Here is a 27478-nt window from a genome sequence, read left to right as displayed (position 1 = left end):
TATCTAATCCATATCGTTTATAGATATATTAACTGACGTATATTAAAGTTCGAATCGGGCCGAATGTTAGACGCTCGTATTATCAGATTGAATTCTCGTCAATATCACATTCTCGTATACCAATTGTACACATGCCTCGGTCCTAGAGTCCTATATTGTATTACCCAGCTAGATATGAAGCTACGTGATTGCTGATCGACCGAGCCGCGATAAATAACGCGGCTAATGACTGCTAGCTGCTACCCGGCGAGCTATCGATCCTCTGGCCGGAGATTTATACCCGCTTATGATAGTAAATTATGTTGCTACCTTGCTGTGGGTGTTAGATGGCTAACTGGCTGGAAATGCTACAGTTTTTATACCAATCAACGAGGATATAGTATTATAGGTAAGTACCTATTTATTATTTAAGTGTGATGTATACGAAATCCTAAAGTGTAATTCTATGGAACTTGCAAACTATGTAAACAAACCGCCATATTGAAATTGTCAAAGAATTATGAATTTACTAGTGACGTTAGTTTACACAGTTAGCAAGTTCCATAGAATGACACTTTACACAGACTTTTATTACTTTTTTATGGTCAATGGTTATTTGGCACAGCGATTCACAACATCCACATCCGAATTTTGTCAACGTTACATTACCGACAATGTTAAAGCGTACCTAAAGTAGACGATGGGCCCGACTCGGATTTTGAAATAGACATCTATTAGATATCTTTTAGACATCAACAAGATACGATAACGATTATGTTTAAGATCTAACCTGTCAAATTTAACATTTGCGCGATTCTGGAGATACTCTGGAACGTTTTCCACAGGAGTAATATCCTGTGAGATCCAATTCACATCTAATAGATATCTTACTCTATCTAACGTAAAAGTGATATTGGTTGTACGAATTGCACTGCAAAAGAGAACTAGTTGATATCTAAACTATAATATCTTGTGAATAATCCTTTATATGTATCTGTGTTTAATAACAAAGATAGTTCAGCTACACGAGTGTGGGCAAGGTCAACGCTTAATAAAAATTCAATAAAATATTCAGATATTTTTCTGTACTTTCTAGGGAAAGTGATACGAACAAGTTATTTCATCAACATTGCAGTGCATAGGTACGCATATGTATAGTATTTATAGGAATTCTAATTGTAAATGTAAGCACTATTTTATATTACCTTAATTACCTAATGGTAATCCTCGTTGATTGGATTATTTTTAATCGATTTGTATACGAGTGCAATCAGTTTTTATGCTCGAATATTAATTTTCATTTTATGACTTACTTTTATGCTACTCTTTGGTTCCATAAAATCTCGAGTAGCGGGTACTATGCTTAACATACAAGGTATACAAATATGCTTACTATGTCATATTTTTACAAGTTATAATTATATAACAAGTTTACTACTCAGAAAATCTGGGTTATAGACGAAACAATGAGTTTTTAGACGCAGAGACGCGAATATTCTAGTAGCTTTATGTAATTATAGTTCTGTTATGGTGGTCGAAATGCGAGTAATAAGAGTTTGTTCTGTGTAGATTTTCATCATAAGGAAGTTGCTAGTGAACGCTTTTTAACCGACTTCCAAATCTCAAAGAAGGAGGTTATCAATTCGGTTGTATGTTTTTTTTTATTTTTTTTATTTTTATTTTTTTTTATGTTTGTTACTCCATATCTCCGTCATTACTAGATCGATTTTGAAAATTCTTTTTTTGATTGAATGTATATACATACAGATTGGTCCCGTTTTTATCAAAACCCAGTTCTGATGATGGGATCCATGAGGAATCGAGGGAACTCCTCAAATCTTAAAGGCATACATATAGTGATTTTTGGGTTTTTATCAACAAATTAAGCATATACACCCAAAAAAGTGACATTTGATGAAGTGGAACTGCTGATGATGATCAGAACGGAACTCTTTAACGACGCATAGTTCACGGTTGGCGATTTGTCCTCTGCGTTATGTTTGTTAAGCAAGTTAAGTTTTTAAGCCACATTTTTGTCAAGCTCGAGTTCTGATGATGGGATCCATGAGGAATCACGGGAACTCCTCAAATCTTAAAGGCATGCGTATAGAGATTTTTGTATTTACATCAGAAAATCAAGCATTTTCATTAAAAACTGTTGCATTTGATGAAGTGGAACTGCTGATGATGATCAGAACAGAACTCTTCAACGACGCATAGTTCACGGTTGGCGATTTGTCCTCGTCGTTATGTTTGTTAAGCAAGTTAAGTTTTTAAGCCACATTTTTGTCAAGCTCGAGTTCTGATGATGGGATCCATGAGGAATCAAGGGAACTCCTCAAATCTTAAAGGCATGCGTATAGAGATTTTTAAATTTACATCAGAAAATCAAGCGTTTTCATTAAAAAACTGTTGCATTTGATGAAATGGAACTGCTGATGATGATCAGAACAGAACTCTTAAACGACGCATAGTTCACGTTTGGCGATTTTTCCTTTTCGTTATGTTCGTTAAGCAAGTTAAGTTTTTAAGCCACATTTTTGTCAAGCTCGAGTTCTGATGATGGGATCTATAAGGAATCGAGGGAACTCCTCAAATATTAAAGGCATAAGTATAGATTTTTTTGTATTTTCATCATAAAATCAAGCATTTACATTAAAAACTGTCGCATTTGATGAAGTGGAACTGCTGATGATGACCAGAACAGAACTCTTCAATGACGCATGGTACACGTTTGGTGATTACGAATTTCGATTTTGACTTGGATGGGACTCGGACTCATACCCGGATCCAGTTCGGACCTGTACCTGGACTCGGAACCGGATTCGGACCCGGACTCGGACCCGGACCTTGACCCAGAAAACCACTATGATACCTTAACTAAATAAACAACTATGATTACCTACCATAAAATTAATGTAGGTATAAAGTACGATGATGCCAATCTTACTAGCCCCTCCCGCTTAAACCCCCGTACACCGCACGGCATGCGCCATTCAGTGGGTTAGGTTAGGTTTGAACTGCGATCCTCACAGAACCGAACAAGGATTAGGTTAGGTTAGAACTGCGAGCCTTACAGAAACGAAATGCTACTTGAAAAGTGGGTTTGATTATGTTCGAACTGCGAGCCGGACAGAACCGAACTGCTATCTGAGGAGTGGGTTAGGTTAGGCTAGAACTACGACCCTCATGGCTCCTCTTCAAGATGGGCCAACGCCGGCCACTCCAAGGGACGCATTTATGCGTTAGAGGGAGCAAGTGATATTGCTATCTCATTCTACCGCATGGCTGCGTCCCTTGGAGTGGCCGACGTTGGCCCATCCTGTAGAGGAGCCATTATACAGAAGCGAAATGCTAGTAGAAAAGTGGGTGGTTTTACCTCCTTTTCTACATAGTGTACCATCTACAATAATCTTTCATCGGCCCCCATGGAAGTCGGTTTTTTTTTCTTAAAAATTATCTTCGTAACCATTAGACACTTTGGAAGTCTTCCCATAATCAAGGAAGTTGTACTGACGTGTTACCTCTAGGTATCTATACGTATGTTTTGATCCATGGTTCACGGAGTAACTAGTTACAATGATTTATTAATGAAATCACAAAAACAAAATCGAGAGTAACTTTTTTTTAGAGACGAGTGTGGAAACTAGTCGACATTTCTATTATTAAATATTCTAACATCCTAGTTTGTGACCAGGATTTGAACTCGTGACCCCCGGCTTAAAAGTCACACGCCCGAACACAGCTACCACAGCACTTTAATACACATTTATCATTCATAAAGGTTAAACGGCGTCCACAATTTGTTTTACACTTCTGATAAGTAGCAGCGGGCCTACCGCGAACCACGTTCGACGTGTTGCCTCTGTCGCACTTGTAAATTCGTACGTAAGTGTGACAGGGGGGCAACACGTCGAACGTAGTTCGCGGTAGGCCCTCAGAATACCGACCACCGTTCGTGGCTCATAAGTTACGTCACTCGTCGAAATGCCAAGGAAGCGGATAATCTAACAATCACAATAGCTTCGGGATAGAATTGTATCTAATAGGAAGAAAACACGCAACGCTGGATAACGAGCATGGTAGCTACCAAGAAAGTTGGTAAGGGTCTGGTCAAACGTCCTAGATTGAAAATCGATATGTTTTTATACAGTTGAAGTGGCCACCAGTTCGCTATTATGAGAAGTAGTAATGAGTTTTTGGAAACAAACTTTTCTTACAAAAAGTTTTTGGCAAAAATTTCATTTTTGGTACAAGCTTTTATCGCTGACTGTACTTTTCTTACAACAGACAACTAATACTCATCGAGACAATTCTAAAAACCCCTAACACAATTAGGTTGCGTTGTTTCATCACAGAGTTCCTATGGCCACCTCATACCTAAAAATAATAATTTATAAACTGCAATCTAGATTTAATAAAGAGAACGAGATATAGTCATTTCACTTAAATACGTTTTAGAATAAAAGTCTAGGTTCACTTAAACCTTTAGCAATTTTACTTTAACACAGCTATTTAACTTAATAAACTTGTTCCCAACTTGTTTTAAGTGTGTGTTACATTTTTTGTTTCCTTGACAAAGCAAATCGCCTCGTAATACAAATGCCTCTTTCCCTGAGGGCCTACCGCGAACCACTTTCGACGTATTGCCTCTCTGTTACAGTTACGTGCGAATTGACAAGTGCGACTGAGAGGCAACACGTCGAACGTGGTTCGCGGTAGTCCCTTTGGTTGGCTGTTAGCCCATACGTCTTTAGTTCCCTAGGTACCTAAATGCGTATACGCATTGTGCATCTCCACTGTTTATGGCCGCCGCACGCTTGGGGATGGGGGGCGTGGTGCTTCCATCTGCACAGGTGGGTATTCGGTATCAACAATATACGATCAAATTTATTTAAAAACGGGTAATATGGTCATAACCAGACAGCCAGAGATCGTAACTTTTATAGCATTTTCGGTGCAGCGGAGTAGTGTAAAGAATTGGTATAAACAATTTCAACCCTAAACATTAATGAGCCTTAATTACGTTAATATTAACCTAAATTTATAATTCCAGTTGGAATTATCTATACCAATTCCGTTAACACCACGTACTCCGCTGCACCAAAAATGCTATAAAATGTACGATGTCTAGTCATATCTCATTGGACTACATGAAATACATATGTTAATAAATTGGGCACCGTTTACAAAACCTTAATTAGATTTTTTTCTTAATTTAGAATTGTTGAAGTAAGAATCAGATATACTGGTCATACAGAAGCTAAAATCAGCGGAAGAGTTTACGGGTGAATTCGAAACGGTTACAGAATTGGAGAAAGTAATCCGAAATGTTCAAGCCATGTTCTTAAAAAATAAGGTCAATAAAGTTTTTGCTAAGTTGTTAATCATAAAAATGACATTCAATGGCACTCAATTTTGTAAAAGAAATGCCAATGAGAGCACTCGCGTTAACGCCGCTGCAGTAACGTTGCAACATTAATGAATCTGCGGTTGCAATCCAATGAAACAATAGCTCCAACATGTCCTATACAGTTTTTAGTTTCAGACCACTTAATACCTATTTATTTTATATTGCGTTAAATTACCTACAAACGCACCAAAATTAGCGACATTTTCGGTAAACAACACTTCACTTGAACAATTACCAAATTATGTAATGAAAAAAATACAAACATATTCTTCCGCAAACAAATACAAATATAAACATATTGGGTTCGAATCCTGGTAAAGGCAATTTATTTATGTGATGAGCATATATATTAAATTTGTTCCTGAGTCATGGATGTTTTCTATGTACTTACTTAAAAGTACATATTTGTATATTATATTTATTTTATCGTTGTCTGAGTACCCACAACACAAGCCTTCTTGAGCTTACTGTGATGAGACTTTATCAATTTGTGCAAGAATGTCCCTATAATATTTATTTATTTATTCTTGCTGCATGTAGGTATCTATTAAGGATGACTCACGTTAGACTGGGCCGTGTCCGGGCCGGAGCTTCCGGAGCTTACTTTTCTATAATATGACAGGAGATCACGTGATGCTTTCCATAGAAAACATCTGCGTTGGAAGCTCCGGCCCGGACACGGCCCGGTCTAACCTGAGTCATCCTTTAGTTCTTAACTAAACATAATAACAAAATATATGCAAAGATGTACACCCCGAACAGCAAAACGTGGTAAACAGTTTCCAATTAATGCTCAACCACACATCTCGCGGACTAGCACATGTTTATAACACAGTTTGCCCACTTAGACGTAATATTACACGTTCCTAATACGGGTCTGCGTTTGTAAGTCGGTGCCTATATTATTAAATAGACCATATCTTGCAATCTGTCGGCTCTGAATGGATAATAACGCAACAGGCGGCTCGTCTATTGCGTATAGGAACCTCGCTCCCGCCCCTGCAGCCAACAAGGAATTGAACCCGGCACTTAACTCTAATTGCCAGCATGTTTTTGCAATTCGCCTGAATGTACCCTTTAATAGGCCCGTTAAAGCTCGATTCTTGTTGCCAGACTCCTCGCTACGGGTGAAAATTTGCCAAGTACGAGTCGGACTTGCCCCGAGGGTTTAGTAGTTTCGTACGTAACTTTGGCACGTTTTTTGTTTTTTAATTTGTCTATTGGAGCTTGGACGGTTTTTATTAGCTATTAATTGCGACATACATTTGCTTTATAGTTTTGGTCACATTTAATTTTTATTATAGTTTGTACTACTTAATGGCGCAGCGACCCAAAATGAGTCTTGGCCTCCGACACGAGAAAACGCCAATTATCTCGATCCTGCACAATCTCCAAAATAGATAATCTTCATACATCCCATCCCATCCCAGTACCCGAGTAAATAACCCGAGTAAATACCTACAGGTTTTAAAAGGATGAACAGAGGGCTCAAGTTTAGTAACATATATGTCGGAGAATGGCTGAAATGTGCTATCTATCGCCTTCAAGAGGCATTTTATCATGCAAACCTTGACAAATAGAACAAACTAGGGTGTTACGTACACCTGAGTGGCGTTCGACGCAGTCCCGCCAAGACGTCATAGAGTGCGCTGTTAAAAACAATTGAAGTGCAGAACAATTGAAGTTATGCTGTCAATCAATCTTGAGAGGAAGCACGATGAGAATGAACGGGAGAAGATGACGTCTGCGGCGGCTCCTGGTTTGCTTAAGATAAGAAACGTATCGCGTGCTGTGATTTGTAATGAGTCTTGTGCAGTAAAGTTTGTGAGTTGGACATCATATTTCATTGAAGGCCCTCGTCATCCACGATTGAAGGTTCTAATGTGCTGCCGATAGTATGATACGCCCACAATTCCCGACATATATAATAAAAATTATAGTCTGAACACCTTTCTGATACGGAACCCTAAACACTGTTTATTATTGTAGCTCCTTAGCATTAGGTTTTATGGAAATAAGCGTTTCAGTTTACATTTATTTTGCTGTCTAACATCTTGCTTTATAGTTTACTAACATGGATATTGGAACCTATAAGGGCCACTCCGTGTAATGAACCATTTGATTCAATTGATGCTGCCTTCTTGGTAAACGTAACGAGGCTCGGACGGTGCTTGCAATCATAAATGAATTTAATATCTTAGTAGGCAATTTGTAAAATTCAAAGGTAATATTTAATTAATACTGCGAGTAAACTTTGCTTAGATAATAAGATAATGATGATTCGGATTAACGAGGTCAGATTTTAAATCCATTTTTAATGTTCTCAAAATCGTTTATTATATAGAAAAATAATTGTTTTAATTTGTATAATCAGCATAATTTGCAAAAGATAACTCAATCGATCTTATGATAATAATATTGCTGGCTTCGTGAGCGCGGCTAAATTGCTAAACACACGCGAGTCGAGTTCAGTATTTTTTATCAGGTTTTCATCGTTCATTCATAAACTAACTGCACTATCGCGTTGCAACTTGTTTATTTTCCGATATTCCATTTATCGATTTAGTGTTTACGATTTAAATTTACATACCACTCGTATTTATAACACGTTTTTCTATCCACGCGTCGAAAGACATGGCATTTATTTTTGTATATTAAGTATTAATTTACGGCAGCAGCATCTACGGCACCATGCCGCAGGTGGATATTTTATAATCTTTTATTTTAAGTTTAGTTTTATTTATTTTTAGATATAGTTTAAGTTTTGTAGGTTAGTTATTTAATTATGTTTTTTTTAAGTATGTATATTAAGTACGTATGCACTAATAAATATTTACTATATATTTCTCTAACATGTCATGCGAAACTTTATTCGCGATTTTGTTTTGAACCGCGTGTTTTTATTATGAACATGAAAAAGGAAATAATTAACATATTAAATATTTATTTACTAATTTTACCTTGGAGAATTTTAATTAACAAATAATTAAGTAAATATAAAACATTAAATTAGCTTACAAATAATAATACAAACTATCTCTAAACTAAATAAACTTAAAACTGTATTACCTGTTGTTTTATCTATAAGTTTTGTCACGAATAAAAACATTCTATTCTATTCTATTCTGAAATAAAAAGCCTATAAATAAAAAACGTCCCCCAAGTCACTGCCGATGGGCAGTGTGCCCAGAAGGCTGGCCGCATTGCCACGTTGTATGGCAATACTTATGCGTTGAGCAAAATACTGGCCAGCCCTCTGGTCTCCTGCGGCATCTATAAGGCGCTCCGCTAAGGCCCTGTATATACGGCGCGCGCTTGGCCCCCACGGCCCCAGCGTTTCGACCCCAAACGCCTCAAAAATATAACTACTGCCAAGGGTAGCATATTTGCGGCGTTTGAGGTCTTCTGCCATGGACGCGGCATGACCAGCATCTCTGCTGGTGCCCGGAAGGTGGGACGGCGCGAGGGTGTCAACACATGTGGCATCCCAGACTAGAGGCCGTCCCATCTTCCAAGGCACCAACGTCATACCGTCGGGCCTCTTGCCATCGTCCCTAGCCAAACCGACGGGCTCGAGTATGGCCGGGACTTTGACGCTGACAAAGGCCCTTCGGATGACGTCGTTGATGCTGGCGTGTCTGGGTATGCGTCCGGCGCTTCTGCCGCAGGAAAGTCCATGATGTCCAAATTTGTCCACCATGGCACCACAACGGCAGTGATGGGGGACGTTTGTTACAGTCCCTATGCGCAAACAAGTCGCCAGTCTGAAGGTGTTGTTGTCCAATAGGGTCCCTATGGATGGAGAAGGTAGGGCTTGTAGCCACAGACCCGACTCCCACTCCGCAGTGGCAAGGAGACGAGCTCGCTCCGCCGTACTAGTTGACGTATCAACGAGATTATTCCGTACTAGACGGCAGAGCGGCTCGTCCCATTGCCTCTGCGAGCAAGGATTGGCAGGCGGGTCCGTGTTGCTGCAGGTTAGTGACCAAACATTCTTGGCCTCGGTGCAATGTGCTGCCTCTATGGCCCCGAGAGAGCGAGATAAAATGCCTCCAATTAGGTTTTGAGCACTATGCACCGAGGACAAGAAGGCAGGCAGCGACACACTGGAAATTTTGCGGATACCCAGGCCACCGTGCCGAATAGGCAGAGAGGCCTGGGTCCAGGACCTTTCTTCAAAACGTATGTTGAGAACAGATGAGAGGGTATCCTGAATTAAGGAGTCAAGTTTTAAAAGTAGGGTGGGATGCTTCCAAAGGTGACTACAGCGGAGAACATATGTAAATTTGGGTACGAAAAGGCAATATCGAATGATGGAAAAGGCGGTATGCATATTAATTTTTAGTAGGCGTTCCGAAACAGAATTGAAATTTTGGATTTTGGCATTGACATATTCGTCGAAAGATTGATCTAAAATAGGGCAGCCAAGAAGGTGAAGCTGATTGTCACTGATAATTTTGATACCGAGGAGTAGATAAATTAATGGTAATCCATGAACGGCACAGCTAAAACGATAGAATTCCTAAAATATTAATTGTAGGAATGCAGCGAGGTTGACTGCGATACTTTTCCAATTCAAATCTGACTGACGGTTCGTCATTTCGGGCTGTCCTCAGAATCAGCCAGGAACCAAGCCATTAAAGAAGCTGTTCGGGTCAAGTACGTTGAAATAATGTACGAAGACAAATTAATAATTGCCGGGTAATGGCGGTCACGCTACAGCCAATTAACTTTTTCTAGACATCACGATATGATTTAAGTACATGCCGCATTTCTCTTGGAAAAAATCCAAGTAAATATAAATTTGTTACCGCACTGTTACACCACTTTACAGGCTAAAAGAATTATATATTTTTTTATATAAGTGTGTACTTAAATATGTGCCTTTTTAGGGTTCCATTTATTGTTTATTTATTTCGGTTCGTTTATTTAATATGCGGCGTACTTATTAACTGACCAACTCTTAGTACTAAAAAGGTTTGCAATTTGCCATGGATATAATCATGCTGACAAGGTGATAAAAAAAATTCCTTTAGGTAACACTAGATATAGCAGACATGGCGTGGGTGGTTATCTAACAAAACAACTTAATTCAGTAGGTTTGGGAAAAAACGGGGACAAGTTAATGTATTTTTATACTTTTTCACCACACGCGCTCGGAAAGGCTTACTTTGCACTTCAAAAACTGATAGCAAAGTTGCATTTTATTCACATGTGAAGCAAAGTACATAATCAAATGAAAAATATTGAGTTGTTTTCTTATGTTTGCTGGTAGAATTGACTTTTAAATGATGATTTTGGATGATAAATATTTAATAACATTCATTTGGATTTGATTTTGTTTGATATTTTACATTTAATATTTGCTTCGGGTTGGTGTGGTGAAAATACTTTTTTAACCACCTATTTTAAATATTCACTCCTTGTCATTAGACTCTTTCTCTCAACAAAATTCTTCTAGAAAAAAAATTAAACAATTTTATATTCCTGTACAAAACTATCCTTACGTAGACGTATGTTGTTGTAAAAATATTTTTTTGTTACTTTATATTCTTTGCCTATCTTCCATTTACCTACGAATACATATATCTCGAACAAATTTCAGTGAATAATTTTAAACGGAAATCAGATTTGTTGAAATTTAATTACAACAATGCGTGAGCTTAATAAAATGAGGCAATAAATATGGCACGATGGTCCAAATGTAGTGCTGCGGTCCAAACGAGGGCTGCGGGCGATAAAAATATGTTTGCTGTTTATTACCTATGTTTGCAAATACATCAAAAATAAGTACATCATTTGAGTTTAAGTTTGAGATAATAGAAAGTCTCAAAATATTAGTAGGTATCTACATAGTAGAATATTGTCGAGTATAAGAAAACGAATGTTTCCCAGTTTGTTGTGCTACTTTTCGTTTATCTAAAATAAAAATTAGAAACCAATTATTGCCACACAAAAAGTAAATCAGATAGGTCTTTAACATTAAAGAAATTGCATGAGCTCAGCATACGCTGCGTCGGCCTTTTCATTACAAATTGACTGCGCAGCGCTGATTTTCAGTCCGTCCCCTTCACTGAATCTATCAAGATGCTGATATAGAAATTATAAAACTAAACAAAGTACATCATTGTAATTGTGCTGTCCACCACGCTTAACCCTTACGTGTCATTAAAACACCGGAATGGACTGTATTTGTAAATTACTTTTATTGGATGTGATCGGCGTGATACATAGAACATTGTGGTTTTCGTTATCGTTGTTAAAAACACTTATTTCCCGCTACCTAAAGGTTGTCTGGAAGAGATCTCTTTTTAGTGATAAGACCGCCTGTTGTTTAACCTATTATTTGTATTGTTTTCTGTAATGAGGTGTGAAATAAAGAGTATTTGTATTGTATTGTATATTTAATTATATCAATATTTAAATAAATATTGTGAATTGAGGCGCCATCGCTACTTGCACTTGCGCCGGCGCGGGCTGCGCGCGCGCACTTGTAATTAACTTTAACGATTCATTGTAAAGGACTATCGCCACCATTTTGATTTATCTATAAAACAGCCATAAAACATACCCTTTTGTTCGTTAAGGTCAAGGCAATCAAACGCTTAAAATAAATCGATGGCTCAAACAGCGAGCTTTGTATTCAATAAAAAATACCTACATTCCAACAGTCAACCATAGTTTATTTGAATCAAGTTTCATGTTGCAAAGGAACATGTCCAGCAGATGGACATAAACCATTCACGGGACACGATACAGCCGTCATAATAATGATCGAAACTGCTTCCTCTAAGCATTAACAACAGACCCGGTCTCATTTCAAATAAAATAATACCACAAATGATCTCTTTATGCCATTCCCACAGGGTTTACAGCGCCGCGGGCTTATAAATATTAATGAACAAATACGGGACGCGCTTACACGCTACCCGGCTATGGGATTCATAATCTTTGACAATAAACAGGGCCTATAGTAGGAGATAATTTTTCGTAACATCACCTTGGCGAGGCTATATCTGAGATTGGATCTAAAGGTGATCACATGAATTCTTGTGCACACCGCGCAGGCTTGTAGATGTTATCTAAACATCTTAAATTATTGTCCCGAGAGCTACCCGGCTCATCTGGGCTAGCAAATAGGCCGCTGGATGAGGCACTCGCGAGATAAGTGCGAATAAAGTACGGCCCGGGGCCTAATTATGTGCGTCGTAAGACCTTTTCAACCCAATCAAGGAAACATTATTTTATCGGTGATGAGAAAACAGTTTCGCTATTTATGTTCCCTTAGATGTTACTTACGATAGCTTTAAGGAGATAACTGCCGAGAGAAATCAGGATGGTAGAAAGTTTAATTTATACAGGACAAACGAACATGCTGCCTTCCTTATACAAAACCTCTTCAGCTACTCGTATTTATAGGAATCCTTTTTTTTATATTTTGAACGGCACTCAGATATTAAACACACATACACATAATTGTTAGCTTTACGCGACGAAAACTTCATTTATACACTTGCTACACGCAACTGCAATGTCCGCTAGCACGGTGGAAATATGAAATAACTTACGTGACTTACGTCAATTCCGTTAAAGACATCGAAAATAATGACATTAAGTTACGTATACGAAAAGGTCATATCCACGCATAACGAGTTGCTTGTAGCGAAACTTGGTTTTATTATAGCACGTTGAAAGCACGACGTACTAATGCCTGGTAAGGTCAAATTACTGGCCATGCGCACACTTAGATCGCCAGTGTTCAAATTGCTTGGAACAAAAAAGATATAGTGGGATTGCAAGTGTTTCCAATTGGCGAAGCCGCAGCCTATTACGCTGAAATACGAAATAGGTGAGCTCTGGTGTTTAACTGATTTCAAAAGACTTGGTTTATGCGTGAAGATACGCGTAGCATTGTGTTAGTGTTAGTGCTGTTTTGTTTTTAACCGTACCCTACTACTTTGTTGCGGACGAAGGGAACAACTCGCCTTATCCGAATCACAGGACGGTGGTGATGTGGCTACTATATTCATTTAATTATTTGGTGACCGAATTGCTGGCGGCTACCTGGCGGCTACAACGTATCAGAATTGCGATACAGCGAGGAAATGCCGCCAGCATCCTTGGTACAATGCTTCAGTGGCCTATATTAGATTCAAGCTAGTTATTAATTCCGTTTAGTAGGACCACTGTTTATCTTGTATGTACCTAAATATTTTTTATAAGGTCAATGCGGGTAAGTCCGTCTACAAGGCAAGTCCGTCAACACGTTATAACTTTTGAATTTGAAGGCGTATGCGACTTTGGAATCCAGTCGATTAACCAATTTTTCGCGCTAGTTCCGTCACTGTAAAACAGATGGCGCTGTGACAACCAACTTCAGAGCAATCCGCCTCAACAAGTCATTTCGTGTTTTGAACTCGAAGTCATAGTGCGACAGCCGTTCGAAAAAAAATTATTAAAAATAGTTTTTGAAAAGATTGTGCATCAGAAAGTACCTACGTAGGTAGCATAAGAACCAGCTGTCTTTATTCTATTTTTAAAATATCAGAAATTAGCTTAGTTTTGTAATTATACGTTCCACAATTTACCATATTAAAATTTGACTAAGTTGGAAAGTCCGTCTATTATGTTCAAGGCAAGTCCGTCATATGCGTAATATAATCTATATGCATATATATAATCAGAGATTACCAACTGTTTTTGCGACTTTAATAATATAACGATTTGATAAGGTATCAATAAATCCTCCTGACCTTGCGCATGATGTTACTTTATTAAATTTTGATCTCAGTAAATTAAAAGAAACGATAAAAAATCATTTTAAAATCACTATTGACCTTTTATTTCGGAAATCAAAGAAATAAATACGTTTAATTATTTGGCAAAAAAGGTTTACCACCCCATTTTTGTAGTATATGCCGGACTTGCCTTTGTTTTAGAAAAATGGTGTTTATTTCGAATCTGAACCGTATATTAACAAGTTTAAAGTACACTTTTCATTGTCTTGATCCGTTCTTTTTAGGAATTTGACTATGAACATATACGCACCCATAGATTGGCTGATATCATAACTAGACGGACTTCCCTTAAACTGCATGGGAAGTCCGTCTACTCGCCGAATTTAAAAAAATGCCATTAATTTTGCTTAATTTGTGCTTGAAATGATCTGTCACTAAGGCTAAACTATTAATTATTAAATTCTTCGTCGTATGCGATTACAAGCAGTAACATAGGTGAATAATTAACGGAACTAGATCACTCCAAAGTCAAAAAAAAAATAAAGTATGCCGGACTTCGCCACATTGACCTTAATATTTATTTACATGCCAAACCATCAGCTAAAACTATGTTAAAAACGACTAAATAGTTATACAGACCCAAATTAGGTACACATAATAATGTTTATTTTTGTAAATTTATGGAAAAAGTGGATAGTTGGTGGCCACGTCAACTAACGAGTCGAATAGGCCCCTTGTTCTATCGTCGTTCAAATGAGGAAGGAAGTATCTCAATACGCCATTCATATTATTTGCTACTTTTAGTCACGATCTGGTGTAAGTGTCTATAAAAGCTACACAGGTTAGGTGATTTTACGTAACGACGCTCACAGCTCCTTCTGATTATACTCCTTGAAATAAGGTACCTACATACTTGCAAAAGATAGTCGTTTGCTGAGCCCCTTATTCATAAACTTAATGTAGGGTAATCCTAATGGTTAAATTGTATCATTCATATTATATTATTCGATATTTTATGACAAATTTTCTTTAGAATAGAATTTGTTAATTCATTACAATTTTATCATATTATATTTTATTACAACTTTAATACCTATTCTAACTTTTGTAACGTATCAGCAACATAGAGATGTGTTCTTTCAACATTATTATAAGTATTTGGATTTTGAGGAAAGTTTGTAAAAGAAAATTATTTTGATGAATAGCTTTTCATGTCACTCGTTACCTTGATTTCGTTCCCTTGTGTCACTTTGAACGCTAGTTTTTTGTCATTAAAATTAAGTAAGAATGCAATTATTAAAATAAACGTATAAGGTAATTTGGTAAAATAAACGTATTTTTTACCAAGCATGTTAGTAGAACGTACTACAACACAACAGTTCTTCTAAATCCACCTAGACATACCTAGACCAATCTGGATCTACCTATTTAAAAAATTATATATTTGCGATCCTGTAAACTTGACTCTATTCCCTGCACTATTTACAAATGATAGTGAATTCAAATTTAAATACAACAATAAGAATAAATTTATTGATAATAATTAAGAACATCGTACATGAATGTATTGACATAGGTATAATGATTTGCATGGTAGTTTTTAAATTTCGGAATACATATTTGTTTCCACCATATTTTGCATGCCAGATGTTGGTAAATTGTGTGACTTGTATCTTCTAATTACTTTTAGAATGTACCACTATATGCAAAATAAAGACATTGATTGAATGATTGAGGTGTCCGGTATGCCCCAAACTAGGCTGAGCCTGTATCTTGGGACTTACCAAAAAGAGTATGTAACAGTTGGAGAACATAAAAATTATGTGTGAGAGTGGGTGATAAGGTGTGAGAGTTGCGCTTGTGGGGAAAAAACAAAAACAATATTCCAATAAGTGGTCATAAAGCATCGTGGTTTCCAGCGACGAACGCGAACACTTTCGATGGCGACGCGTACTTTCATTGTCGCAATCCGCCCCCGCTCAATTGTGCCATGCTGAGAGATGTATCCCAATATAAATCTCTATACTACAACAATGTATGGCCTATTGGCTCAAAACTCGATATTAAGAGCCCATGCACACTATCGCCACTACTAAATAATCGTGATTATTTAAATGCTCTTAAGTAACTTTACTATAGATGATATTTTTATGTTGGTTTATTTCTTATTGTTATTCCGATATTTCAGACGAAATATAACATGTATATATATTATGTACTTAAATAGAACGATGTTGAAATAAATATGACAATGACACAAGTAGTAAAAATAGTTACCTAGATCTTGACCCACTTAGTAATAAACTATAATTACCAGAAAAACATATATGCCTACAAAAATTATATAAAAAAATACATTAAAAATATGTACATGTACCGAAATTAAGTACAAAAATAAAATGAGTACTTCACAATATTAGAAGACACTTCAAGGAATTCAGTTTAAGGAATGGAATTCCTTGCCGGCGTCTATATTTCCGTGTTCTTATAACCCGGCAACCTTCAAATCAAGAGTGAACAGGCACCTTCTGGGCGTGCTCGCTCCATCGTAGGCCACGTCTACGCCTCGGCTAGTCTGTGGCCATGAGTAAGCCCATTCATAATAAAAAAAAAGACATTGATTGCAATACATACATTAGATAGGTATATAATAAAGACTCTACCCCAAATATCTAGCTATCAAACAAGTACCTACCTACGTATCAAACCGGTTTAATTATTTAAAAATTAACAAGCACAAACAAGCTTAGCATTTGTTGTATCTAAATTGGATAATTATTCACAAATTATACGAATAATTATTCAATTTATTTGATTATTGTAACAACGCGCCCGGCGCGAGCGCCCCGGGCGTTTGCATTATTCCCTCTTCAAACTTAAAAGGTTGTATATATTAGAAAAAATACTGCTAAATTTAACCCTTTAAAGTATATGCATAGAACTTCTAAATGGAAAGCTTTTCCCGCTGTACTGTGGACTTACGTCACTTCTGTTGCGGTGCTATTATTGTTGGTTGCAAGCAATATGGAACGATTTACTAAATATCGCTTTGGCTTACAGCGGTGAAGCCGCTGAATTTACGGGTTCCCCGACACCAATAAACTTGGAATATTATTACTTTAAAGTTTAAATTACCATCTTATTTTAAAGTAACTCAATTTGCGCTTTACGCTTCAGTGTTTATAATTAGATTGTAAAAACAACAAATACGATTATACTTACTTAAAAGGTTCTTTTTTTTTAAGTATAGCGTTAGTTGATAGGTTTTTACTATTTTACACTACGATCTTAAAGTTATTATACTTACTCGTATTATATGTGTGGACCTAAAAGCCTCTCCCCACTCTAACAACAATAAAATAAACTTCAAAAACAGCAATAACCTTTTGTTTTGCAAAAAGCGGTAAAGCGCTTGCGCACTACATTGCACAGTGGTTCAAGTGGTAGACAGAAGCATTATTTTAGATTCTAACGATATTTAAATATAAAGGCAACATTTTAACATTATTATATTTTTTCTATTTCGACATTTACTATTTCCTCAACCATTCAATCCAACGACGAATCATTCTCGAAGTAGATTTTTTTTTTTTTTGATGAGTTTCTTAGACATTGTCCAAGAAACTATTTAATACTATTTATTACAGATTAAAAGGCATAAAATATAAATATTGAATTCATTATCAACTTAAGCTATGATACTTAATTTTGCTAATTACTTAGCTGGAAATTATGTTTTGGTTGTAATATATAACGGTCTAAAACCTTCAATCAGGTCCAGTCAATTGCATTTAACATGGGCATAACTAGTTTTTAAGCAATCTAGACAATCTGTGTAATAAATTTAAAAGTTGAAAAATTACTGTCTTGGTTGACCCTTGACCCATAATATAGTGGAAAGATTTGCTGGCCATGATCATCCATGAGGTCTTGGTGGCTTAGATGGCAGAGCGCTGGAGTATCGAACCACAGGCCGTGAGTTCAAGTCTCACCCAAGACAGTATTTTTTCCACTTTTAAATGTATACTAAGCTTAATAGCATCGTTCACAGACGTTTCTGCTTATTAAAAATTAAAATCTGTGTAATTCTCGTTGTTGTAGATTCTATTTTATGAAAAATTGTTCTGGTCTTTGACCGCTCTAGCTGCAAAACCACGGTGCAGCGGCGTGGGCGCGGCCCCGCGGCGAACTATCTCGGTGAACAAATTATAATTTCAAAATCCCCATCGATTTATGTGAACACTCATCTGAATAAACTGCCGCTCCATTTTGCATTTCGACTGGAACTTTTGTTCCTCGAATGTTTTGTAAAAATCTTAGAGCACGTTTTAGCTAACATGATACCTATAGTTAACAGGACTTCAAAACAACAGAAGGATGAGATTATCAATTCGTTTGTAACTTTAATAACCGAATAAATTTCGCACTTGTTTTGACACAGTAGCCGCGCTTTAATGTTCGCCCTAATATATATGAGTGCTTATGAGCAAAATATGTACACTTCGAGTGATATAGGCAAAATAAGATTCCTTAAGTTCCATTAGAGCTGGATAAATTTTAAAACTTTGAAATTCTAACAGGTTATGATGAACTTTTTGAAGTTAGATTTGTCCTAGATAATATGGGACATGATTGATGAATGAGTTATATTTATGTAGACAAGACGATTAAGTATTTATAGAATTTTAGCTTGGAATACGGAACTCACTGTCATGCACTTTCCAAACATTTTTGCCCGAAAGTGCGTTGTGAAGAAGTAATTGCGCTCTCTTAGTCTGTCATTTCGGGCCCACTTAGAATGCCGTAGCGATAGATATAATTCGGCGCGCTTCGGGAAATGAATTAGAGATTCACTTGATATGAAATAGTAAAGATATGTGACGTTCCACGGCAAAAGGTACCTTATGGCGGCTGACGCTTACGTCGCATAGCGTCGCAATAATATTATGTTACTTTTGCTCTAGTGAATTGATAAAGCGAGTTACGTTTTTCTCAGCATCGTAGACCACTAGTAGCGCTATGCCTTATTAGAAAAATTCAAGACAAGGCACCGCTCGTAGTGTGACACCGAGATTTAAAACTTAGGTGAAAAGTTAGTGTGGCTAAAATAGTTAGTAGTAAACTCGGACAGAATTATTGTATCCGTTTGTTTCCATTTAAATCAAGAGCATAGACAGTTTTATACCTTAGAACCTAACTAATTCAATTAGAAGTTGCCTTCTTTTCTGTGCGGGTGGTTGCAGAAAATAATAACTCAGATTGTGTCGCAGCATATAAGTATCGTTAGGATGAGCACTGGTTTTCAGTGTACCCATTGACACGGAAAACAAACACAAATCAACACATAACATTTAAAACTGACATAAGCAGAATACAACAGTAAGTGCAGTGTATATTGTAATTCATTTCTAATAAAACCGAGACACAATATACCTATCTAGGATAATAAAGCAGGAAACCAGGATTTTTAGACGATAGTGGACAAACAATTTTTTTCATACAGGATACTGCACATATTGGTTCGGTTGGACCCCACGTGCTAATGAAGTGTAAGCTTCAACCTTTACTTCACACTTACAAGTTTTATTACGGCATTGCAGTTCAGTATGTAATGTATGAATTGTATGAGCTTCATACATTAATTCTGCAATTGCCTAAGGACTATCGACCTACATTAGCAAACATTTAGTTAATTAAGCTTATCTATCATTAACTTGTTCAGATCGTATCGATCAATTTTATTGACGGCAGTTGAGATTTTAATCGAGGAATTAATTATTATAACGTGTTGGTACCTAATAGTGATGCAAATTGAGAGTCAAATAAAATGTAACTTAACTCTTTGGTGCCTTTCTTTATTGTCGTATATAAACAGTTAGAAGTAAACAATAACAACTCTGAAAATTAATGAATTCATATTACCCGACGAAAGCTACTTTAACTGTACCTAAACGTAATAACTTACTAACTAGCTTACTTACTATAGGTATTATACAATTACAAAACGATTATTTAATTGAAAGTATTTAGTTCTTACTGTAATTTGAAATACCTACTTATATATATTGAAACACATTTTTATATCAGACGCGTAGAATTATATAAAATATAATATGTACCTATCTATGAAGGATGATTAAATTTATGCCTTAATGACCAAGGCAATAAAGTGTAACGGAATTTTAATTGCACCGCCAACTACTTTGTGATACTGAATGTACGTAAAGAAAGCATTTAAGCAAAATACCGATAAATTCAGCCAGCCATTTCTAAAACTGTTCGCAAAAAAGAAAAACCTACCAACATTGGTGGCAGCACCTATTCCCAGCCCTCCATTAGCATCTATCAAATGATATCTCAAGAGTTCACCATCGCAAAATCGTATCTAAAGGAATGGGAACAGTAATATATATTGTATTTCATTTGGAGCAAGGGCGCTTTTGGAATCAAACACATGCGAATGCGAGTTTGCGAAAGCGAAGTCGATCGGCTCACTAGCCTGGAGATCGAACCTTGACACCCCTGTCAATGTCCCGCATCTTATGGCCGAGATAAACCCGTCAAGCAGCGGTAATGGCACTAAAAGCATTTGTGAATTGCAATCAAGTATGCGAAATTCATATTTTATTTTGGATAGATTAACTGGACTGGATAAATTGTGAGCTTTGTGAAGATAGGTTGGTTTATGAGGGAGAAAGCTTTAGCGTTATGCCTAGAAAGCTATCCACTCATTTTTTTTCTCATATGATTCAAGATCATACACATGTTTATTAGAGATGTCTGCTTAACCGATTTTCATTACTAGACTATATTTGGATTCCCTGTCCCGATGCGTGTATGTAATAAACCCTTCCAAGCTAAATTAGACTCACTTCCCACTTCCCATTATTCGGTTGAGCTTTAAATTCACAAACTTAAGTTGAGTGACAATGCAATATTATCATCGAGCTGATCTTATGATGGAGACCGGATGTGCCTATTAAAACTTTGTGATAAAATATATAGTGCTCATCATCAGTTTCGTATTTTTTTAAACAGATACCTAGTTTTTGTGTCCCGTAAGGAAACAATAATCTACTTTCTATACAATGTTACACCGGAACTCACATGCAAATGCAGTGGTCAAAAAGTCCGATGTTATGAAACGAAGTCTTAAAAACAGTGGAACGTGGCCCTTTACGTTTAAGTAGAGACTATTGCGTCAGATAAAGTTATATCCCAGCAATAAAGCCATCATATACATCCTGCTACACGTTCACAATTCACAACGCAACTTTAGTGAATGTAATATGCAGTAATTAAAGATTTCCTTGTTTAAGTAACTTATTTTAATTGATATGTGTAATTTTATGTAATTCATGCAATTTGGTTTTCACTCGCGTGAACTTACTTCGGTGTAATTTGTTATGAGCATGAATCAAAATTATAAATCAGGATTAACGAAAAACAACCATTTTACCAGATCCGATAAAATACTTACTCTACCCCTATACAACGACAAAAATAGTAAGTAAAAACTTTAGAGTTTATTTTAGTGCAGTGAAATAACCTTTTCAATCCTAGAAATATCCATTGTGTTCCTGTCCTATTACATGATACATTATTGCCGTGCAGTAACACCACAGGTACTGTTGCGCTATAGGCAGGTATGAATACTATTTCGTTGCTCAAACTGTCTCTGTATCTCTTTCATTCCATCACCAGTAAAAATACAAAAACTCACGTCGTGCGTAGTATCTCCCCTGTGGAACTTCTCCTCGGTCTCCTTGACTCGTTCGACGACGTTTCTGGTGAGGACCTTGCGGTCCTTGCTCTCCCGCACCTTGCCGTCAGGGTTGGCCACCACCCGGGACGACACCAGGACTTTCGCGTCGGCCGGCGCCAGCTCGTTGGAGAAGCCTGCCAATTCTGAAAAAGAAGTCCGGCTTAGCAAGTGGGTTTTCAAAGCAATTACCTAGGATTTAGATGTATATTGTGACGATGGCAAGCGAAACTGCCAGTGACAACTTGCAATAAAAATCGGCTTTCATAAATAAAATAGGCTTATAAGGAGCTTGGAAATTACGGCACAGTTTTCGTCACAACCTGTGCGAGCTGGCTACTTCATACTACTGCCTAATTGATCCATCTGTGACATGACGCATAAAAATTTATTAACATTTCCCGCATTCTGGTGTTGTGCTTTATTTTATAAGAAGATAATGATTTAGGAGACGTGAGCAGAATTTATCCTATATATTCAGAAAATTATAAGCTATTTATTCATACCAGTATTAGTAAGATTAACATTCTTTTTAGGGATAAAAACAAAGTTTTGATGAAAATGAATGGTTGTTTCCCTTAAATACGATGGTGAACGATCCACTTACGAGTACTAACGATAGGTAACATGTACTTTGTGTCTGGGAAATTGGTCCTGCTTAAGTGCTCATGAATCATTGTGAATCACAATGGATAGAAGATAATATTTACCACCAGGCGAAGCTCCGATTGCACCATCCACGCAGTCGCCAAGAGCTGCCTGCTCTTCGCCATTTTGATCTTCAGGTACTCGGTGCTGTAACATATCCAATTATTTCTTTCAAAATTAGGATAGTACTGGTGTATTTATGACATCTAATTAACGTAATAGCTGCTAACGCAAAACAAAATGTGTAGGTATTCGTGATACTTTATCATCAGATTGGATTGGAATAGATTTAAATTCGATTATATCAAACAAAATGATGATTGGATTAATAATCAATTTTAATACTTATTTAAATTTAAGAGCCTAAGAGTTGATATAAATAAGGAGATAATTTAACTTTTAACTAAATAAGGAGATAATTTAAATTTTACACAAATAGAAAACAATAAGTTCAAGAAGACTTTTGCGAGTACTATCTAGACGACAAATTCTTAAATATATAGATAACATTCATTTAATTAGATAAGATAAGATAATATTTATTCATTAATTGATAGGTACTCATTAATATTTTATGATGGAATTATCGGTGTTGTTAAATACAAATAAAAAATGTTCTTATAAGGATCTTAACCTCTAATCACTACAAGACCTTAACATATAAATGAAGTACCATATCCGCACTAAGCCTTCTTACCTCAGTTTGCTGGTAATTAGTAGTGTGCGTGTCCTCATTCACGGACGTGGATATCTTGGGCCCGGAGTCCTTCAAGATCCGCCCGTCCTCCAGCACCAGTTCGCGCTTGACCCTCGTCGCGATCTGCCGCGTCGTCGTCACCTCACTCTTCTTGCGGGTCACCCATTCTTCTGCAATGACAAAATTAAATATTATTTGCCAGTCCAATTTTTTTTTCACAAATCAAGTGATAAAAGTACCTCAATTACGATAGTTATACATCAAATACCTCCAGCTTATTAAAGGTAGATGTCTTTTCTGGTTCACTCACCTTCTTTTGTTGTTGCTATAGTGTCACCCGGCTCGGACTGAAAAAAAAAGAAATAATATTTTAATAATCAATGTTCACATTTCTTATTGAGAGGTTGTGGCTTTCCAGCAAAGAAGGGAGCATAATGATCCTTTAGGCATGGAACCACGCATATTTTAGGGTAAATACGGGCTTCAAATATTTTACATCCAAAAAAAGCAGATTTTGAATGTCAAGAAACATTATGTCTTACAGCGCCACCTCTTACCGAGTAGCTGAACCTGCCGAGCGCGGATTTGTCTCGATCAGGCGACCGCGCCATAAATTGTAACAGTACACGCGGCCGCCGCTTGATGGTGCCATGATCGCTCAATGAAAAAACTGTCACCATGAAAGTACATGCACTGAGTTCACTTGTTGCGGTATATTTAAAACTTCCGAAAAGTTCTCACACACAACCGCATAATCCTTATATTTTCACTAACTATTATACACATTTTTTACAATAAATAGTTAAGAAATGTCTCTCTAAATCTATTTCAACCTATAGGCATAACAATATATTTATTTGCTATAAAATAGGTATCAATAAAAAATATTTATTAGCACAACGTGCGTGTTACAGGTAAATCGATTGCCGACTAAAGGAAAATCAAGGCTTTGGTTATAATTAGTCAACGGATGGATTAACATTTTCTTTTGGCGTACAATGCTGCACGTAACGCATAGGTATTGGGTATTGGTATGCTGCAGGTGCGAAATACTTCCGCTGGGCCACGCGAACGCTACGGTACAATACGGAATTATTAACATTATTTTACTTTACATAAATATTCATACTGTCAATACATAACAATCGTTATATCATGTTACGCTAAGCCTCAAGTATGCCCGTATTGCACTGTTATTAATAAATAAGCACTTAAATATTTTATCTACCTAACTATAAAACCATTTGGGTAGTAAAATATAATTAGGATTTTTATTTATTTTTATAGGTTAGTAAGTACACTAACGTATTTATTTAACTAATTAAATTAATTACACAGATATACCTACTGGTTAATTTTATAAAAACATTAATAACTTCAATTATAGGATAGATGTGATTATCGCAATGAGAAAGAACCAAAATTCTGACACCAAACACGTAGACATTATTATTTTTCATATGAAGGTACTTTTATACGTTATGTTACGGTGTTTTCATTCCGATTTATTTTGTTTATTGTATTACCATAAACAGAACTTCGGAAAGTTTCCCTACTGCCGTATTCGAACTTCAAGATATTCACAAGAGACGACACGTACCTACTAGATCCATTCTAGATATGTTATAGTTTAGATATCAACTAGTTCTCTTTTGCAGCGCAATTCGGGCAACCAATGTCACTTTTACATTAGATAGAGCAAGATATCTATTAGATGTGAATTGGATCTCTAAGTCATATCCTGTGGAAATCGTTCAAGAGTATCTCCAGAATCACGCAAATGTCAAATTTGACATGTTAGATCCTTAACATATCGTTATCGTATCTTGGTCATGTCTAAAAGATATCTAATAGATGTCTATTTCAAAATCCGAATCGGGCCCCTAGATACGTAAAGTCGTAACAAGGAAAATGATAAATAAAATTATGAAAGGAACGCAACCGCAGTTTATGAAACCGAGCGCCCCAGTCACTTCCATTGATAATCGACGCGGAAAGTTTTTCCATCTACGGAGCTAAAGGAAACGAAGAAAATATACTACGTGACTAGCAATTGTAGTGAATACCGGATCTGATTAAAATGATAATTGTTTTGTCTTTGGTGAGGTGTGCTCGTGACTGAACTATATGATTTTGCAGGGTTACATTTTCAGTACAAATCGTATAAAATTTAAGCGATGCGGGTAGTTGTATCTGATTATACAAATATCAAATTGGTGCCATAAAATGATAATAGAACGTGATTTAAGTTATTACATTTTGGAAATATATACCAAGTACACCTACCTACCTACCTAAGTAATTTTTCGTCGTCTCATATTTACCATAATTTTTATTCTGGCATATTTCATATTGATACAGGATCTTTGTATTCGTAAAATTAGGCAGGTTACAAAAAGCCAAAATATACCAAATTGGTGCCATAAAATGATAATAGAACGTGATTGAAGTTATTACATTTTGGAAATATATACCAAGTACACCTACCTACCTACCTAAGTAATTTTTCGTCGTCTTATATTTACCATAATTTTTATTCTGGCATATTTCATATTGATACAGGATCTTTGTATTCGTAAAATTAGGCAGGTTACAAAAAACCTATTTGCGTTTTTTTGGCGTTTCCCGGAAAGTGCGGACGATAGGCATAAGTTTCCTAATGGGCTCTCTTTGCTGATTCTACGTTACTTTTTCTATATTCTATTCTACGTTACTTTTTCTATACATTCCATTTCTGACCGCAGCTGCACTACTGGTACTGAACGCGTCGATGTTATTGTCAATTTCCATAGTAAAATGAACGGTAGTGCTGCTATCGTTGGAAATGGACTGTCACCTTAAGTTAAGTAAGTAACTACAGGTACATCGGTAACGTTTATGGTATAATTAGTCCAAGTATATGGAAGTACATTGACTTCAACCCTTTACGAGCGACTGCACTTGTCACTACAAAGGCCGTGGCCTTGTCGCGGTGCACCGCGGTGCAGCAAGGCCGGCTGCATTGTGATGCACCCAGCACCAGGTCACGGCTGTGGGTGCACCGGAATCAACAAGTGATTCACTGCCTCATTTGTGATGTCACATAAAATATGTTAGACATCATTTGTAAACTGCAGGTAACGTTGATAGCTATCAACTACTACATTAATTGGTACTCTGTTTGTAGCCCACTGCCGCAAAGGACGGTGAGATTTTTAATATTGATGTACGCACTGAACAAACTGGGCAAAGTACTTTTAGAGGGGCTACATTCGAACTCTATGGTGCGCCGAATCCTCTCCCATTTTTTCAGCCGGAAAACATTCGGTTCAAAAACATTTTTAGTACGAGTTTAGGTTGCGTCTTTACTGTGGTCACCGTTAAATAAACTGACTTTAAAGCTTATTTTTCCTACTAACATCCTTATAGGCATGTTAAAATCTTCTACTTCTTACAAGTTGTATGATGAAAGTCTTAGAAAAATGTATGCAATACGTTAACTTTCATATACATATGTTCATAGAATACCTATAGTATCTAATCTCCCTACGTGTGTCTCTATACCTATACGTGTTCTAAAACGTCAGCCTGAAGGAGTAACGAACTATAATATTTATGCAAGAAAAAAAACTTGAACTATAGTAACTACAAATTTGACAGAATTGTACGTATTCTTTTTCGACTAAATTCAGCAGCATATGAAACCAAAACAATTTGAATAATTACAATGAGATGACATGACATATTTGTGATCATCTCGTAGTTGCATTTGATTATCCTTACTTTAGTGCTGACATACAATTATTGTAATGGCCGTCAATGTTAGAGCGGTCACATCAGCTAAAAATAAGGTAAAAAATCCGCCTCTAGATTATTTATTAGACTAACCTATACCTACTTACCTATATGTTAGTAGAGTATCGTATCGTCTTTTTAAATGTAATTCTGAGTTCCTGCTCAAACGTGTATTTAATCGAGAGTTAAGTCACATGTATAATCTTAATCCGGGTAGTAAAGGTATCGATAAAACGTGTGGCTCTTACGCCATAATGCACTAAATGTCAAAAAAATAAAGCCACGGTTATGAAAGAGGCCTTCCGTATTCAATTTTAAGGATTAGTAACTATTTTTATTAACACAACTAATTAGCATGTAATTAGTTTATTTGCACTATCCTAAATCTGGTTGTGGTGTGATAAAGTCCTATTTTATGATAAGGTCCTAGCGTTAATCATTTTTATTTCACACATAGTATTCAGTAA

General features: G+C 36.6%; 1 protein-coding gene across 2 annotated transcripts in view; it reads right to left on the bottom strand.

Annotated features, from left to right (window-relative positions):
• Nucleotides 1-27478, bottom strand: part of LOC134670254 (serine/arginine repetitive matrix protein 1-like) — a 109611-nt gene that overhangs the window by 66247 nt on the left and 15886 nt on the right. Inside the window, exons 1-5 of one of the 2 annotated variants that reach the window (XM_063527991.1) lie at nucleotides 23795-24039; nucleotides 23548-23584; nucleotides 23238-23407; nucleotides 22603-22687; nucleotides 21854-22038 (exon numbers count right to left, since the gene is read on the bottom strand). In XM_063527991.1, the coding sequence (XP_063384061.1) occupies nucleotides 21854-22038; nucleotides 22603-22687; nucleotides 23238-23407; nucleotides 23548-23584; nucleotides 23795-23917 (600 nt within the window). In that variant the 5' untranslated portion in view covers nucleotides 23918-24039. Of the gene's footprint in view, nucleotides 1-21853; nucleotides 22039-22602; nucleotides 22688-23237; nucleotides 23408-23547; nucleotides 23585-23794; nucleotides 24040-27478 lie in introns of those variants that run through there. The other variant, XM_063527992.1, reaches the window with a different exon arrangement.

Source organism: Cydia fagiglandana, chromosome 13 (assembly GCF_963556715.1).
Source record: "Cydia fagiglandana chromosome 13, ilCydFagi1.1, whole genome shotgun sequence".
Taxonomy (NCBI): Eukaryota; Metazoa; Arthropoda; class Insecta; order Lepidoptera; family Tortricidae; genus Cydia; species Cydia fagiglandana.
The sequence above is the reverse complement of the archived record's forward strand: the minus strand, read 5'-3'. Positions and strand labels throughout refer to the sequence as shown.